This window comes from Coenobita brevimanus, chromosome 17, assembly GCF_032717465.1.
Source record: "Coenobita brevimanus isolate Jiangsu-jjx chromosome 17, ASM3271746v2, whole genome shotgun sequence".
Taxonomy (NCBI): domain Eukaryota; kingdom Metazoa; phylum Arthropoda; class Malacostraca; order Decapoda; family Coenobitidae; genus Coenobita; species Coenobita brevimanus.
Window position 1 is genome coordinate 38,318,324 of NC_136970.1, and position 15,004 is coordinate 38,333,327.

General features: G+C 42.5%; 1 protein-coding gene across 1 annotated transcript in view; it reads left to right on the forward strand.

Moving 5' to 3' along the window:
- The window catches only part of LOC145391155 (sodium-dependent multivitamin transporter-like), a 116,692-nt gene that overhangs the window by 34,977 nt on the left and 66,711 nt on the right, over positions 1 to 15,004 (forward strand). The window contains exon 3 of the mRNA XM_080265834.1: positions 13,618 to 13,664. Coding sequence (XP_080121960.1) covers positions 13,618 to 13,664 — 47 coding nt within the window. The remainder of the gene's footprint in view (positions 1 to 13,617; positions 13,665 to 15,004) is intronic.

Below are 15,004 nucleotides of genomic sequence, written 5' to 3' on the forward strand. Positions count from 1 at the left end.
ACAAACAAACAAAGAACGTGAATCTTATTTATATACCGGTATAATGATGGGAGAGGGTAGGACAGAGAGTAAAGTGACTAAGCGTAAATGACGACAGTCTTAAGTTCAAGTACTGTAAGTCTGAGTGAGACTGACACACAATGAATTATACAAGTCTGAGACGAGAAAGGAATTCAATGAACTGGAGAATAAGATTCTAACTTGGTGTGGATCAGTAATTGTTAGAGCCAGTAAAATGAAAGATAATGATAAAGTAATAATATATACATACATACATACATATAGAGAAGAGATCTGCTTTATCAGTAGACGAAAATAGCTACAGAGCCATCAGAGTAGAAAAGAAGAGGGAAGGATGATGAGGTAAAGTTGTTAGAAAAGTTTCTGGCAAGGTGCCAGAAGGAGCGGGACGAATTCGAGTTGGAGAGTTGACAGCATTTAGTACGGATGAAATATATATATATATATATATATATATATATATATATATTTCATCCGTACTAAGTGCTGTCAACTCTCCAACTCGAATTCGTCCCGCTCCTTCTGGCACCTTGCCAGAAACTTTTCTAACAACTTTACCTCATCATCCTTCCCTCTTCTTTTCTACTCTGATGGCTCTGTAGCTATTTTCGTCTACTGATAAAGCAGATCTCTTCTCTCAGACTTTCTCCTCCAATTCCACCTTAGACAATTCCAGTGCTTTTCCTCCATTACTTCCTCCCTCTGACTTCCTCATGGCTGACATTAAAATCTCTTCAGCTGATGTATTTTCTGCCATCACTGGCCTTAATACTAACATGGCATATGGGCCTGATGGGGTCCTTCCTGTTGTCCTCAAGAATTGTGTTTCTGTGTTTACACCCAGTCTAGGTAAACTCTTTCGTGTATGTTTGTCAACTTGTACCTTTCCTTCTTGCTGGAAATTTGCTCTCATTCAGCCTGTCCCAAAGAAGGGTGACCATTCCCAACCCTCTATCATCAAATTGCTTTAATATCCTGTGCCTCAAAAGTTTTCGAGTCTATTCTTAAAAGAAAAAAATTTTAAAGCAACTTTCCTATCACAACCTTCTTTCTGATCGTCAGAATGGGTTACGTCAGGGACGCTCCACTGGCGATCTTCTTGCCTACCTTTCAGGATTTCGCCACCAGAGGACCGGACATAAACAAGTAATTGTTGTGTGTGGCTCATATTCCTGGTTTTTCCACTGGTCCTTGCCTTCCAACACCCTTCTGTTGTTGCAGGGAGCAACATACAGGTCTAGTGCCTACTTCACCGTTGGTTGCGTTTTTCTGGTGTTTGGACTTAGCCTGTAGTTTGGGGGGAAAATTCAGTATGACAGACGGGGTCCCCCTGGTTGGGTTTTCTCATTTCTGCACATGCATAGTACGACCTGTGTGACGTAATGGATGCGTCACTCCACTTCCTCTGCTACCATTGGTCTGTTCTGTCGTGCTGGTGAAACTGACGCCCTGCTCACGCTGCTACCTGCCTAGATGTGCAGCATGGAGTACTTGGGCCCTGCCACCCTCGAGGACCTTGAAGCTGACCTGGTGCTGAGTGACGAGGATGAAATAACTCAGAGTGACTGGCCACAGCTACCACAAAGTAGTAGCAGTGTCTCGCTAGCTGGGGAAGTAGCTACGAAACCAGCATTATCTGAACCTGCCGCACCTCACCTTGTTGGCCAGGCATCTTCCTCTGCCAAGCGCCCCATGCGTAACACCTTGGACAGCAACAGTGAGCCTTCATCACCAGCTACCGAATCCTCCAAGCAGCAGGAGACTTCTGATCCTCTGCAGAGGAGAACCGCCCTTGGATCCAACACTCCACGCTTCCCTCACCTTGTTCAATCCCCACAAGTTTCGCCGTTGCTTCCTGCCTCTACACCTCCGGCGTCCATGCCCAGGGCAGACTACATCATGCTTTTATTCAAAGATAACCCAACTGTGGACATCAAACTTCGATGGTTGTCTGAGGTCACCTGTGCTTTTCACCTTGACTGCACACAGGCAGAGGTCAAGATGTCTGCAATCACTTCCCATTTTTTCTACGTCTTCAGACGTCGCAGGGACTTTGTAGATAGCATAACTAAAGGAGAGTTCCTATCCCTTTCTTTAGAAATTCAAGACTCACCTGAGAGGCCCCACAAGTTTCCTACTTACCTCCTTACACATTATCCTGTCTGTACTGATCCCAACTTGGTCAAGGAGCTGCCAGGTACCTACTCAGCCCAACATTTCCACCAGAATGGCACTCCTATCAACCAGCTGGTAGTCACCTGGAGCCTTCCTCACCCACCACCACCAATTGTCACCTTCAGCTTCCTTCCCTGCCTCCCATCTTGTGAGTTTCACAAGATGAAGGACGAGCAACTGTGGTGCTTTCGATGCTGGGGCATTGGTCACATCTCCTGGTATTGCTCTGCGCCAGAACGGTGTGCATGGTGCTCTGGCCAACATGACTCTCGGACGTGTCCTCACCGACCCCCTCCACCTGCTTCTGATACAGCCTTGATGCAACCCAACCCACCACCTCCAAATACCTTGCACTGGAAATGTCCCTGATGTCATCAAGAAGGGGTTAATGTTTGGCATGGCCACACTAGACGCCAGGCTAACCCGGCCCTCGTTGCTAAGGGTGGGCCTCCACTAGTGTCACCACCACCACCACTCCGTGCTGCCGCTCCCCCTGCCTCCACTGTAGGTTTGGACTCAGCTGCAGTCACTGAACTTCGCAATGCTGTTGCCACTCTCAGGACTTCGATTAGCTCACTTACGGCACGTTTCGATGCAATAGAAGCCCGCATTGATGGCTTGATTAGCAAGCAAGCCACACTTGAGACAACATTAAATTCACTGGTTGAATCACAACATGTCATCATTACGACTGTCACCACCCATACAGAGAAGCTGGACTCCATTGTCACTCCCATTGGAGTGTTCCCCTCGTGGCATGCCATGTAGCACTTCTCATGCCACCACCACAACCTCATCTGGCCCTCGCAAACGTCATGGCAAGTTCGGTAACATGGCACAACTGCATGTCATCTCATGGAACGCCTGTGGTGTTACTAACCGGTCTAAACTTACAACACTCAAAGGATACGTATACAGTCGCAACCCGGATATCATTTTCAGGAAGCCTTTGTTGGTCGTGTGCTACTCGGGGTAGAGGCACCCACTCTCAGTGGTTATGTTTCTTATGTCCATCGAGTTAGGAATGGCCTTGTCACGTATGTCCACTCCTCTATCCAGCACCGTTTCCTCCAAAGCTCTGTAGACAACGAGACAACCCTCCAGCTTCTTGAGGTCACCATTGGAAGTGGCACAATTCAGTTGTGCAATGTGTACTCTGCGCCAGGCAGGTTGAATACAGCTGCTCTCCCATCTCCCACCATCCGTGGCATGATGTACATGGGGGATTATAATGCCCAACACCCTGATTTGGGTGACCTTTCTGCCATCGTTAACCGTAATGAGACTAAACTTCTTGAGTATATTCATCGAAATCAGCTCACCCGCTGGGACACCGGTGGGCCCATACACTTTCGAGAAGGTGCACTAGATCACGTCCTTCCATCCGGCCTCGTGGCATCCTGGGTCAGGTGTTCATCTATCCCAGCACTCTTCTGTGATCACATTGCTCTCAGCCTTCATTATTCCCTCCCTGCTACATCTTCTCTTGTACACAGATGCACTAGCATTGCAATCCCACTCGAGTGCTGCCCTACGTACATCGCCTATATGCCCAATCTTCTTCCCACGTTTGACCTTCATTGTCTTGAAAAGTTGTATTCATCACTTGTCAGCTCCACACATGACTTCTACAATTGCCGAGGGATGATCTAGTTGCTCTCCAGCACTGCGTTTATACCGATTCATGGCATAAACTTACCGATAGCATCAACCATCAAACGACTGTTGTTCCATGTGGCACCTTATCAACAAGGTTGTCAAGAAGAGACCCCCTAGTGTCCTCCACCACAGTCCAGCACAGTAGTCACAGGATCTTGTAGATGCCTGGTCTGCACAGTCACCAGCTTGCGCCCTTCCCACACACATACAGGACGTGCTTTCCACCCAGAAAAACTTTCGTGCACTCCGTCTCACTGTCGCTTTACTGAGGACAGATGATGAGGATGGTGTGGCTATAACTGACGATGAATTGCGACAAGCCCTCGCCAGGGGTTGGGTAACGGCTCCAGGTAATGATGGCATCACTTTTTCGGTCCTCCGTATCCTCTTAAAAGTTCCTGGTAATCCCCTTCTCCAGCTGTTCAACCTTTGCATCTGTCTGGGGTACGTGCCACAAGCCTGGACCTGCAGTACAATCGTGCCTATTCCTAAACCTGGCACTGATAAATTTTGACCTGTTTCCCTCACCTCCAGCTTCAGTAAAGTACTGGAATGCATCCTCCTTACACGACACTTGTTTAGGCTGTAGGACAAGCTGTCGCCCTGACTGTACGGCTTTTTACCACAGCAAGGGACACATCACTGCCTCATGGAGCTATACACCCTCCTATCCCCTACCAGTGTAGTGGCCTTCATTGATTTAAAGAGTGCATTTTATGTCACCAACAGAGACATTATCCTAGACCAGCTAGTGGATTTTGAAGTTAAGGGAAACCTGCTGCGATGGATATGTGATTACCTGTCTAATAGGTCCTCTCGTTTTCTTTTTAAGGGTGCATACAGCACAGCTGAGGATTTCTAGCTTGGTACTCCACAAGGTGATGTCCTTAGTCCTTCTTAGTTTAATATCCCCATACATCGTCTACTCACCCAACTTCCTGACATCCCTGGAACCACGATTACTTGCTACACTGATCACATCTGCATTCACTCAAATTCCCCAGCAGATCTGCAATGTTTCCTTCACTTGTTTCACGAGTTGGTCTCCAAATGCGGACTCATTATCTCTCCCGAAAAGAGTAGAATCTTCATTTCCCATCCAGCAAGAACACTGCCTCTATTCTCTGTCGGGGATTGTGTTATCCCTCTGTGCACACAGTACCTTTATCTGGGGGCACCTGTACGGATTTCTCACTCCATTCCTGCAAGACAACGAGTGCATCCGATTGTTCAGGATCTGCTGACCCGGCTACAGTGGCGCCTATAACCTCTCAAGTGGCTCACTAATTATGCTGCCGGGGTGTCTATTCCTGTAGCACAAACCATATACATAGCGTTCATTCAATCAGCTCTTTGTCAACTTTCCAGAACAGCCTTACAACCTCTTGAGAAGTTCCAAAATGCAGTAATGAGACTCATCCTGGGCTGTCCTGGCTCAACCAGAACTGTCAACATGCAACTTGAATTCAACCTTCCACCACTTGTTGACAGAGTATATATACTCCATGGTTACATACTTCAGCTTTAAGTGCCCACATTATCCTCACCTTTCTCCCCACTACTCTCACATCATTCGGACTTCCCTTGATCCCACTGCACCAAAGCCTCTGCTTCACAGTGGTGGCTGCACACTAGTTAATACTGTTTGTTCAAACGTCCGATGGCTAAACATCAACTTACCGGTGCTTGCTGAGGAGGTGGACTATGGCATTTCACCTTGGCAGACCCCTCTGCCTGCTATCTCATACACTCTGGCATCCAAGACTGACCTACCTCAGCTTCAGAAACAGCTAGCTTTGGAGACCATCGCCAGGCTGTCATCTTCCCTCCCTTCGGCCCTCCATATCTATAATGATGGCTCCATGCAGGAGGATGGCAGTGCTGGCTGTGTTGTATTTTCCCCAAGTCTGGACCCACCTCAAGGGGGACTGGTTGGGCCGTCGACTGCCAACCTCGTTGAGCTCTACGTCTTGCGAACTACATGGACTCCTGGATGCAGTTACTTTATTAATACGGACGAACAACAGCGGCTTGATCATCTGTGACTCACGGCTGGCCCTCCATGCCCTCTCCTCTCTCAGGCCTGCATATCAACACATTGTTACACAGATACTCTGTCAATTGGCCACTGCCCACGATCGTTCACTGGTGGTGCACTTTCTGTGGATTCCCTCTCATATTGATCTCACAGCCAACAACACTGCTGACCTTCTTGGAAGGATGCCTGTGGACTGGATCCGCCTTCTGTGGAAGCTACTAATGCCTCCCCCATTTGCTACAAGCAGATAATATGCAAAGCAGCCCCCTCCCCTATTCTCCATCTTAGAAATGCTGAGAGGGCTCACAATGTGTCCATCCAACATTTTGACCACTTTCTCTCTCGTCCCAATAGATATCATCGCAGTAGTCTTATGGTTCGTTGACATAACGTGGTGTGTGCCCGCCTCAGACTGGGCTACCGACCTGTGTGGCAGGTGGCTGGGGCGGGCAATGCACCTCATTTCTCCTCCTGTAAGCTGTGTGATGCACCCAATGCCAACACCCTTGACCATCATTGCCTGCAATGTCCACTTGTCTCTGATTTAATATCACACAGACTCACATTAGTGGACACTTGTAAACATTTGTTGGAAGATGATACCCTAGTTGTTATTCTCATGCGTGATCCACGCTTTGGTGGGTGTTAATTTGTTATAGCTCGACAGCATGTCCTGCTGGCACGAGTTCCCCTGTACTCACCTCACATATGGCCACATGGCACTGTACTAACTATGTCGCCTTCGTGTGTAATAAATTAATCAAATCAAATCAATCAAGCCTACCTTTCAGACTCCTGGTCATCCTCCTTTTGGAACTTTGGCAAAAGCTTTGTCATCGCACTTGATATCTCAAAGCCTTTCGATCGAGTCTTGCATAAATCTTTAATTTCCAAACTGCCCTCTTACAGTTTCTATCCTTCTGTCTGTCCCTTCATCTACAGCTTCCTTTCTGGTCGTTCTATAGCCGCTGTTGTAGACGGCCATCGTTCTTCTCCTAGATCTATCAAGAGTCATGTTCCTCAGGGCTCTGTCGTATCATCAACTCTCTTCTTTTTATTCATCAATGATGATCTAAGCTGTACACCCACCAAAAAAATTATCATTACCTCTGGGTGCGATGAACTCTGAAATGATTTGTAAAAGTGAAACTGTGTTCATTTGGTACTGGTAGTAGTTCAGAACCCTTGGTCCTTATGTCATATTGTATCACACCACAAAGGTAACGAATATATTTTTTGTGGGTGTACATCTAACCCTATCCACTCGTATGCTGATGATTCCACCCTTCATCTTTCCATTCAGTTCCCGCAACGTCCATCCCAGCAGTTACTTCAACAAACAAGGGATGAGGCTATGGCACACCTAATGTCTGACTTGGTTCGTATCTCTGACTGGTGTAAAAATAATCTTGTTGTTTTTAATGCATCAAAGGCTCAGTTTTTGCACCTATGAACCCGTCAAAATCTTTCACAGGAGTACCCACTAATGTTTAATAATATCCAGCTCAAGTCTGCATCATCCTTGAACATGCTTGGTGTTTCATTCACTCGGGATTTATCTTGTAAAAATCATATCTCCTGTAAAATCTGCTTCCAAGAGATTAGGTGAGCTAAGCTTACTCAGTACCTTCTTTTCCCCTGCACAGTTGTTGACTTTATACACGGGTTTTATTCGCCCCTGTGTAGAGTACAACTCTCATGTGTGGGGAGACTCCTCACATACAACTCTTCTCAAAAGGGTGGAGTCAAAGGCATTTCATCTCATTAACTCTCCTTCTCTTACTGGCTCTCTTCAACCTCTGTTTCTTCACCGCATTTTTGCCTCTTTATCTCTTTTCTATCGCTACTTCCATGGTCACTGTTCCTCTCAACTGTCTGCATGCATCCCTCCACCTCTACGACGGCAGTGTAGTACCCATCTAATAACAAACTCTCATCCCTTTTCTGTCCAACTCTCTAATGCAAGAGTTAACCATTACTCCAAGTCCTTCATTTATGCAACAGGTCGACTCTGGAACTGTCTTCCTCTGCCTGTATTTCCTACTTCATGTGATCTCCAGTTTTTCAAACGCAATGTGTCCAGGCATCTCGAAATGAACAGATCTTGAATTTGGCTAACTTTTTTTTTTTTTTTCTTGGAAGGAATTCTTTGCGGGCGCTTGACATTTGGTTCCTTCTTACTCGCATATATATATATATATATATATATATATATATATGTATGTATGGGCCAGCTCATGCTACCCTTATGGTTCGTTGCATTTTCTTGCTTAGTTTCTTGTTTAATTGTGGCACGCATTTCTACCCTTCAGAATTAACCGATTGCAACCAAACTTGGACTCCATGACCAGCCTATGACGTAGTTGTGTCCACAAGGTTTTGATTGCTTGGCAACAACTCGTTGCCTAGCAAAGGCCGGGAAATCGGATTTTTCGTACTTTCACGTTTTGCGCAGTAGAAGCATTACTAACGGGAGGAGAATGCTCTGACTTCATTTTTTTTTTAAATAACAGAACCAGGGAAGGAAAAACAAATGAATTAAAAAAAAAAATCCATGCACCAGATTACTGGTGTCATCTGTTCATAAAATATCTGTAACAGTTAGACTTGAACGGTAGTAGGTTGAAGTTTGGAGGGAAACAACTCTGGGGAAGCGAGTTCCAGACAGATGCAGTTCGGGGAATGAAAGAATTCTGATAGGCAGAAGTTCTGCAGTATGGCTGAGTGATATTCCAGTCATGAGCGCTGCCAGCTGCCCGCGTAGCACGAGGGAAGGCATGGAGAGGTGGCACCATTGACGCAACTTCGTCTGAGCATTTGCTATAGAAACATATGTAAAATAACAAAAGGGAGGCAACATTCCTTCTTACTTGTTGGGGAGGTAGTTTATTAGTAATAGCAGGGTTATTAATAATTCTAACAACTTTTTTCTGAATTTTGTCTACTTGTTTTAATGTAACCTCTCCACATCCACTCCAAAAGGGTGAGCAGTATTCCAGCTGAGAATGCACATGACTCTTATAAGTTATAACTAACTGCTCGTCAGTGGAGAAGTTACGGACTCTGTACAATAATCCAAGTTTCTCTGAGGCGGTTTTAGCAAGTGATCTAACATGAAAGGTCCAGCTGAAGGCATTGTTAAGCGAGACGCCGAAAATTTCAGTGCTTTTGGACATAGGAATATTTGTAGCACTGAAGGTAATATACGATTCTGGCAATACCTGTCTATTAGTAAATTGTATATATTTAGTTTTACTAGCATTACATGAGACAAGGTTATTTTGTCCCCATTCACTGATCGTGGATAAGTCTTGATTTAAAGAGATGGCTGTATTGAGTTGAGAGTTAGAGATATCAGACTTTGTAAATGGATATCAGAGTGTGAATGAACTATGAAGTGTTGAGTCATCAGCATATGAATGAATGGAATTGTGGGTGACAGATAAAAGATCATTAATATGAACGAGGAACAGGGTTGTTGCCAGAACTGATCCCTGCGGCATATCGGCGTTAACTGAGTGGAAAGTGAAATATACATCATCTACTTTTACTCTTATTTTTCTATTGCTGAGATATGAGGAAATCAAAGGAACAAAAGAGTTTAGTCCATAGCAAGGGAATTTGGACAACAGGGAACGGTGCCACACTCTGTCGAAAGCTTTAGAAATATCCAGGGCTACTGCATGAGTTTCACCATGTAGGTCAACTGATTGATGGATGGTATGAGTCAGGAGATTGAGTATGTAAATGGTGGATCTTTCTTGGCGAAAACCATATTTTTCTATCACTAATTAAGTTGTTGGATTCAAGATGTTTAACTATGTGCTTATTAATTACAGTTTCAAAAACCTTACCAACAGAAGATGTGACAGCTATAGGTCTGTAAGCAGAGGGGTCAGAGGAACTTCCTTTCTTTGGAATTGGGTGGATATTGGCTTCTTTCCATGAATTAGGGAATGAAGAAGTACGTAATCTTGAGGTCATTCCCCATTGGATGTGTGCCATTCATATTCCTCTCTATCCTCTACTTTTTGAGAGGCAACCCTTCGAAGATTGGCCTCAGTGTTCCTAGCAACTAGTACCGGTTTTCAAAAATGTCCCCCTAGTTCCCAGCAGCTTGATGGAATTGAATGAATCTTTTCATGCTTATAGACATTGACTAGTATTACAACTTTCTATTGTACACCTATGTGCTACACTGGCAAAAATGGTGAAATAGCTAAAATCACGACTATTTTAGAGCAAAATGCTAAGGCTCCGGAGGTTATCAGGCCAGGGTCATGATTCTTGGGTGGAATGTTGCACTGGAATACTTCCATACAAAAATGAAATTTAGTGTCGAAACTCATTCCAGTCGCTGGCAGCACCACCTAGAAGTTGTACCTCTGGTGGGCCATTCTGCGATTTCAAGTTCCCTACCTCAACAGTGGGTGGATGGAATCGAATGAAACTTTGCATGCTTATAGACGTTAATGAGTACTACAAGTGTGCTGCATACTTGCATGACCTATATCAGCCAAGTAAGGAGTCAAAGGTCACCAAGTGCAGAAATTAGGGAAAGTGCTAAAATTACATTTCTCATGCAAAATGCTAAGGCTCCGAAGATTATTAAGTCAGGGCCATGAGTTTTGGGTGGAATGTTGCACTGGAGTGCCTCCATAAAGAAACGACTTTTAGTATTCAAAGTCACTTCCGGCCATCGTCGCCTACCGTCTTGTATACATATATGCTGATATTCACGTGGAAAAAGAAACATGAAATATCCCGAGTGCTTTCGTGTATTCACATCTTCAGGTTAGAACCAACTTTGCTCCCCCCTGAAGATCTGAATATACGAAAGTGCTCGAGATACTTTGTGTTTCCTTTTTCTTGTGGATATCATCATATCTATGAATCATGGGTTCTTAAGTGATTTATTTGCATATATATATATATATATATATATATATATATATATATATATATATATATATATATATTTATATATATATATATATATATATATATATATATATATATATATATATATATATATAAATATATACAGAGAGAGAAATATTAACACACACAGACACACACACACACACACACACACACACACATATATATATATATATATATATATATATATATATATATATAGATAGATAGATATATAGTTAGATAGATATATTCGTGCACCAGTCTAGTATTCATTTTTATGACTTTAACAAGAGGGCCCTAAAACATATCTGTAACCCTAACAGTGTACTGATGCCATTTGTTATATTTATGAGCTGTATCGATACGATAAACTTTTTTTTCGTTTTCTTGTTATTACTGTTATTACCCCATGACTCTTCCTCGAGCTGAAGCTGTCAGGGAAATGATGGCAGCTCTAACTTATCTGTGTGAAAAGAAAAATAATAAACAAATCTTCACTGCACTAAAATTGCTAATCTCCCAGCACGCATTTTCAATGGATATCCAGGGTGACCCCCCCAAAACTCCCACATTTTGAAAGGCTGTAGCACTGGCAGTAGTGAGGCGGGAGGGGCGGGGCTAGGGTCTGTTGGTAGCCCAACCCCAACCGTCCTCAGTCACTAACATGGCTTGGTTGGGAGTACACCATGCGTTTGCTGTCGAAGCATTCTTCACAAACAACCGTTCTATAATTGCCGTGCAGAGGGCCTTTCGAAGATGTGTCAGTATTCCACGGAACCAACACGTTCCAGATTGGAAAACCATCTTGCAGTGGGTTGAGAATTTCAGGGCAACAGGCTCAGCATTAACCCGTCACGTCCCGACCATTTCGCACCTCCGATACCCCCCAATCCCAAGCTATTTTGGATTTTTTTTTTTTTTGGCTAAAACCTCCGCTTTTGGTGAGAAACATCGAAAATTCATAGAGAAATCGCTCACCTGAGGTTTAAAATACTCGATACAGGTAGCAGTACCTCCTTACCTTACTGGGTTTTCTATCAAGCTGGCTCCAAAGAAAACGAGTTCTATGGGAGGGTAACTATTCCACACCACTCATAAATGGTATTTATTTATTTTTTTGGTACGAATTTATATGTAGTACGAGAGTATATTGGTTTCCAAACAGTAATATAGGCATTATAAACATTGTTTCACTCACTAACTCATCAACATACCTGGCCTTTTTTGGCGACATTACCTAATCATCATTTCTGACTGTTTCTTCCTCTAATGCTATGTAAACTTTGTCCTTCACATTGTCATCGATTGGGGAATCACTCTGGTCCTAAATGTCTTTATTGGCCAGGTCACTGGTAACAGGTGAATTGCCGAAACAATGGTGTGCGGGGGGGGGGGTTATGCGGTGTAAGGCATTGTCCTTGCCTGGTATCTTGTAGAGGAATAGAGGAAGGTGTTCCGTGTATACTTACCAAAAATCATGCGCGAAAATTGAAAATTGTGCAAATTATGAACCTTGCAATTGTGCGACGTACCAGTACGTCAATGGGACTGGCAGTTACATAATGTTGCAATGTAATCATACATCGACGGGATGTCTCGGGTTAAAAAGAAAATCACCTGGTGGACCTAGGAGCGCTCATACGCCTGAGAATATTGATGCCTTGAGGCAATCTGTTGTACAGTCTCTGATACATTCTGTGCAGAAGCATGCTTTAGTTGTGGGGATATCCCTGGAAACTGCAAGGAGAATCTTACACAAGACCTTCACTTCCATCAATACATCCAGTGGAGATAGCTGCTGTTCCACCCGACATGACCCATAGAGCCATGGCAGCCTTCAGAAATCGCCTCCAAGCATGTATAGACAATGACGGCCACCATTTGGAGGATGTCATCTTTAAAACATGATGAATAAAAACTGCATTGAATGAAGTTTCATGTGTGCAAATAATATTCTGATTTTCTTTAACCATTTTTTTTCATTTACCTTTGAAATGTGGAAGGTTTTTCTGGGTCACCCTGTATTATCCTGTCTACATACCACCGTTCATCAAATTTTCAGCCCATACTACCCACTCCCGTACTCATGCTGCTATATTTATTCCCTTTTCATGACCTGGCTATGCCATGCAGGTAACACGGTCAACGAACACACTTCCTATACACCTTTACGCTAACTTTCCCTATAATTATCATCTGTCCATCTTGAAAGCTGATGTGTAATAAGAGATTGGCACTAGAATATGATGCTGGTTACGATGAAGTGTTATGGGAAGAGTGTAGAACCGTAGTACTGACTTTTGTGCCACTGAGGTAGCTAAACGAAAAAACAAAAGGTCCAATATCTGGACAAGCTAGTGTGAAAATACCATAAGGTGTTCATTTAATTTTAGTATTTCTCTATAATTATTTATCCCTGAAACACGTTTCATTATTTAATACATAAGAAACTTAATAGATTTTTTTTTGTCTTGTCCCATAGGTTATCGTAAATAGCCTCCCATTCTGATATATGCCGATAACACAAAATGGTGAAAATAGTTTTGTGCAATTTTCAGTAAGTGTATGGAGGAGTATGAAGATGTGTATCAGAGGAGGTTTCATTTCTGTTATTTTTTTTTTTTCAATGTTTTTCTATATCAGTTTTACTATAATAACTGGGAAAACGTGATAAAATGATGATGGTGGTTCTTATATTTTTCTCTATATTTACGTACTAATTGTGAAAGAATTATAATGATGATTATTACGATGTTTATAGTAATACTGTTGATACTAATGTTAACATTTTTTTTTCTCAGATTTTGGCATCTCCTGGATCAACAGCAGAGAGCCTCGAAATGTCCAGGTACTTAATTGTTCATACTCTATACTGACCTTTATTTGTGCCTAACGTTGTTTTTATTCCTATGCTATTAATTTCCCTTTAAAGAGTTTTCAATAAATCGAAGTCATTCTTACACCTTTATCTCAGAAAAAACAGATATAGACATTTTTATCAGAAAAATGGAAGAAAGACCTATAAACCACTTAGAAGCTGTATCTACTGTACAGTTCTAAAAGGAAAATATTCACAATTGCATACTGTTCCAATAATTTAACTCGTCACACTGTCATCAGCATTCACGTCAGCCTGGAAATAAACAACACTTAGTTATTGTCTTTTTTTTTTTTTTTAAGTTTATCTAAATGAATTTTAAATGTACGTAAAATTTTTGCCTATCTACTGTTGCTGATTGTTATTCCATTGAATTTTACACAAATATTAATCTTTTCTCGGTATCAGCGTAGCATATCGTACCCTTGAGTATCGTCCCATTATTTCTAGACAAGTATCATTCTGTTTGTCGTCGATTTTGTTAAGAATTTAAGTATTCCCTTTACATATTCTCAGAACTGTCGCATTTTTAGATAAAACACTTATATTGTTTTTGGATGATTTGCCTATGGCAAAGTTGGCAGTGATGAGATCATTTTAATGGCTTTCTTTGGACAATTTCGATTTTTTTTCGATTTCAGTAATGTTCAGGTACCAAAACTGTACAGAGCATTCTAGATGTGGTGTAATTCTTGATGCACATAGCTTAGAGATTATATCGGGTGTTGTGCGATCAAAGTTCCAGTAAATAAACCCAAACATTTTGTTTGCCATGTTAGTTGCTGCAATATACTATTTAGAGTTGTTCATATCATTACTGATAATTCTTAGATCTACAGTACTTCGTCCACTACTTCCGACAATGTGGTATGACACATGTGGAACTCATATTTGTGTGTGTGTGTGTGTGTGTGTGTGTGTGTGTGTGTGTGTGTGTGTGTGTCAAAATATTCGTACATTATTTAAATTTCTCTGATACATTCCGTCAGCCATTTTTTTTTTCCACTCAAATTTATTAAGTTAACCAGCAGGTCTCTTTTGATGGACTCACAATTCATTTTAGTAGGCTAATTAATCTACCTCCATTTTTTCAGAAACGTGTCTTTTTCTAGATCATTGATATGAATAATAAAGAGAATTGGTGCAAAACAGACTGTTGAGGAACTCCACGAGCTATAAATAACCCGTCTGATGATTCGCTATTTATCACTCCCTGTTGTTTTTGTGATGTTAGCCAGTCGGCAGTTAAAATGCGTGATTTGTTTGGGAGGCCATGAGTTTTACGTTTTCCTAGTAGTTTTCCATGAGGT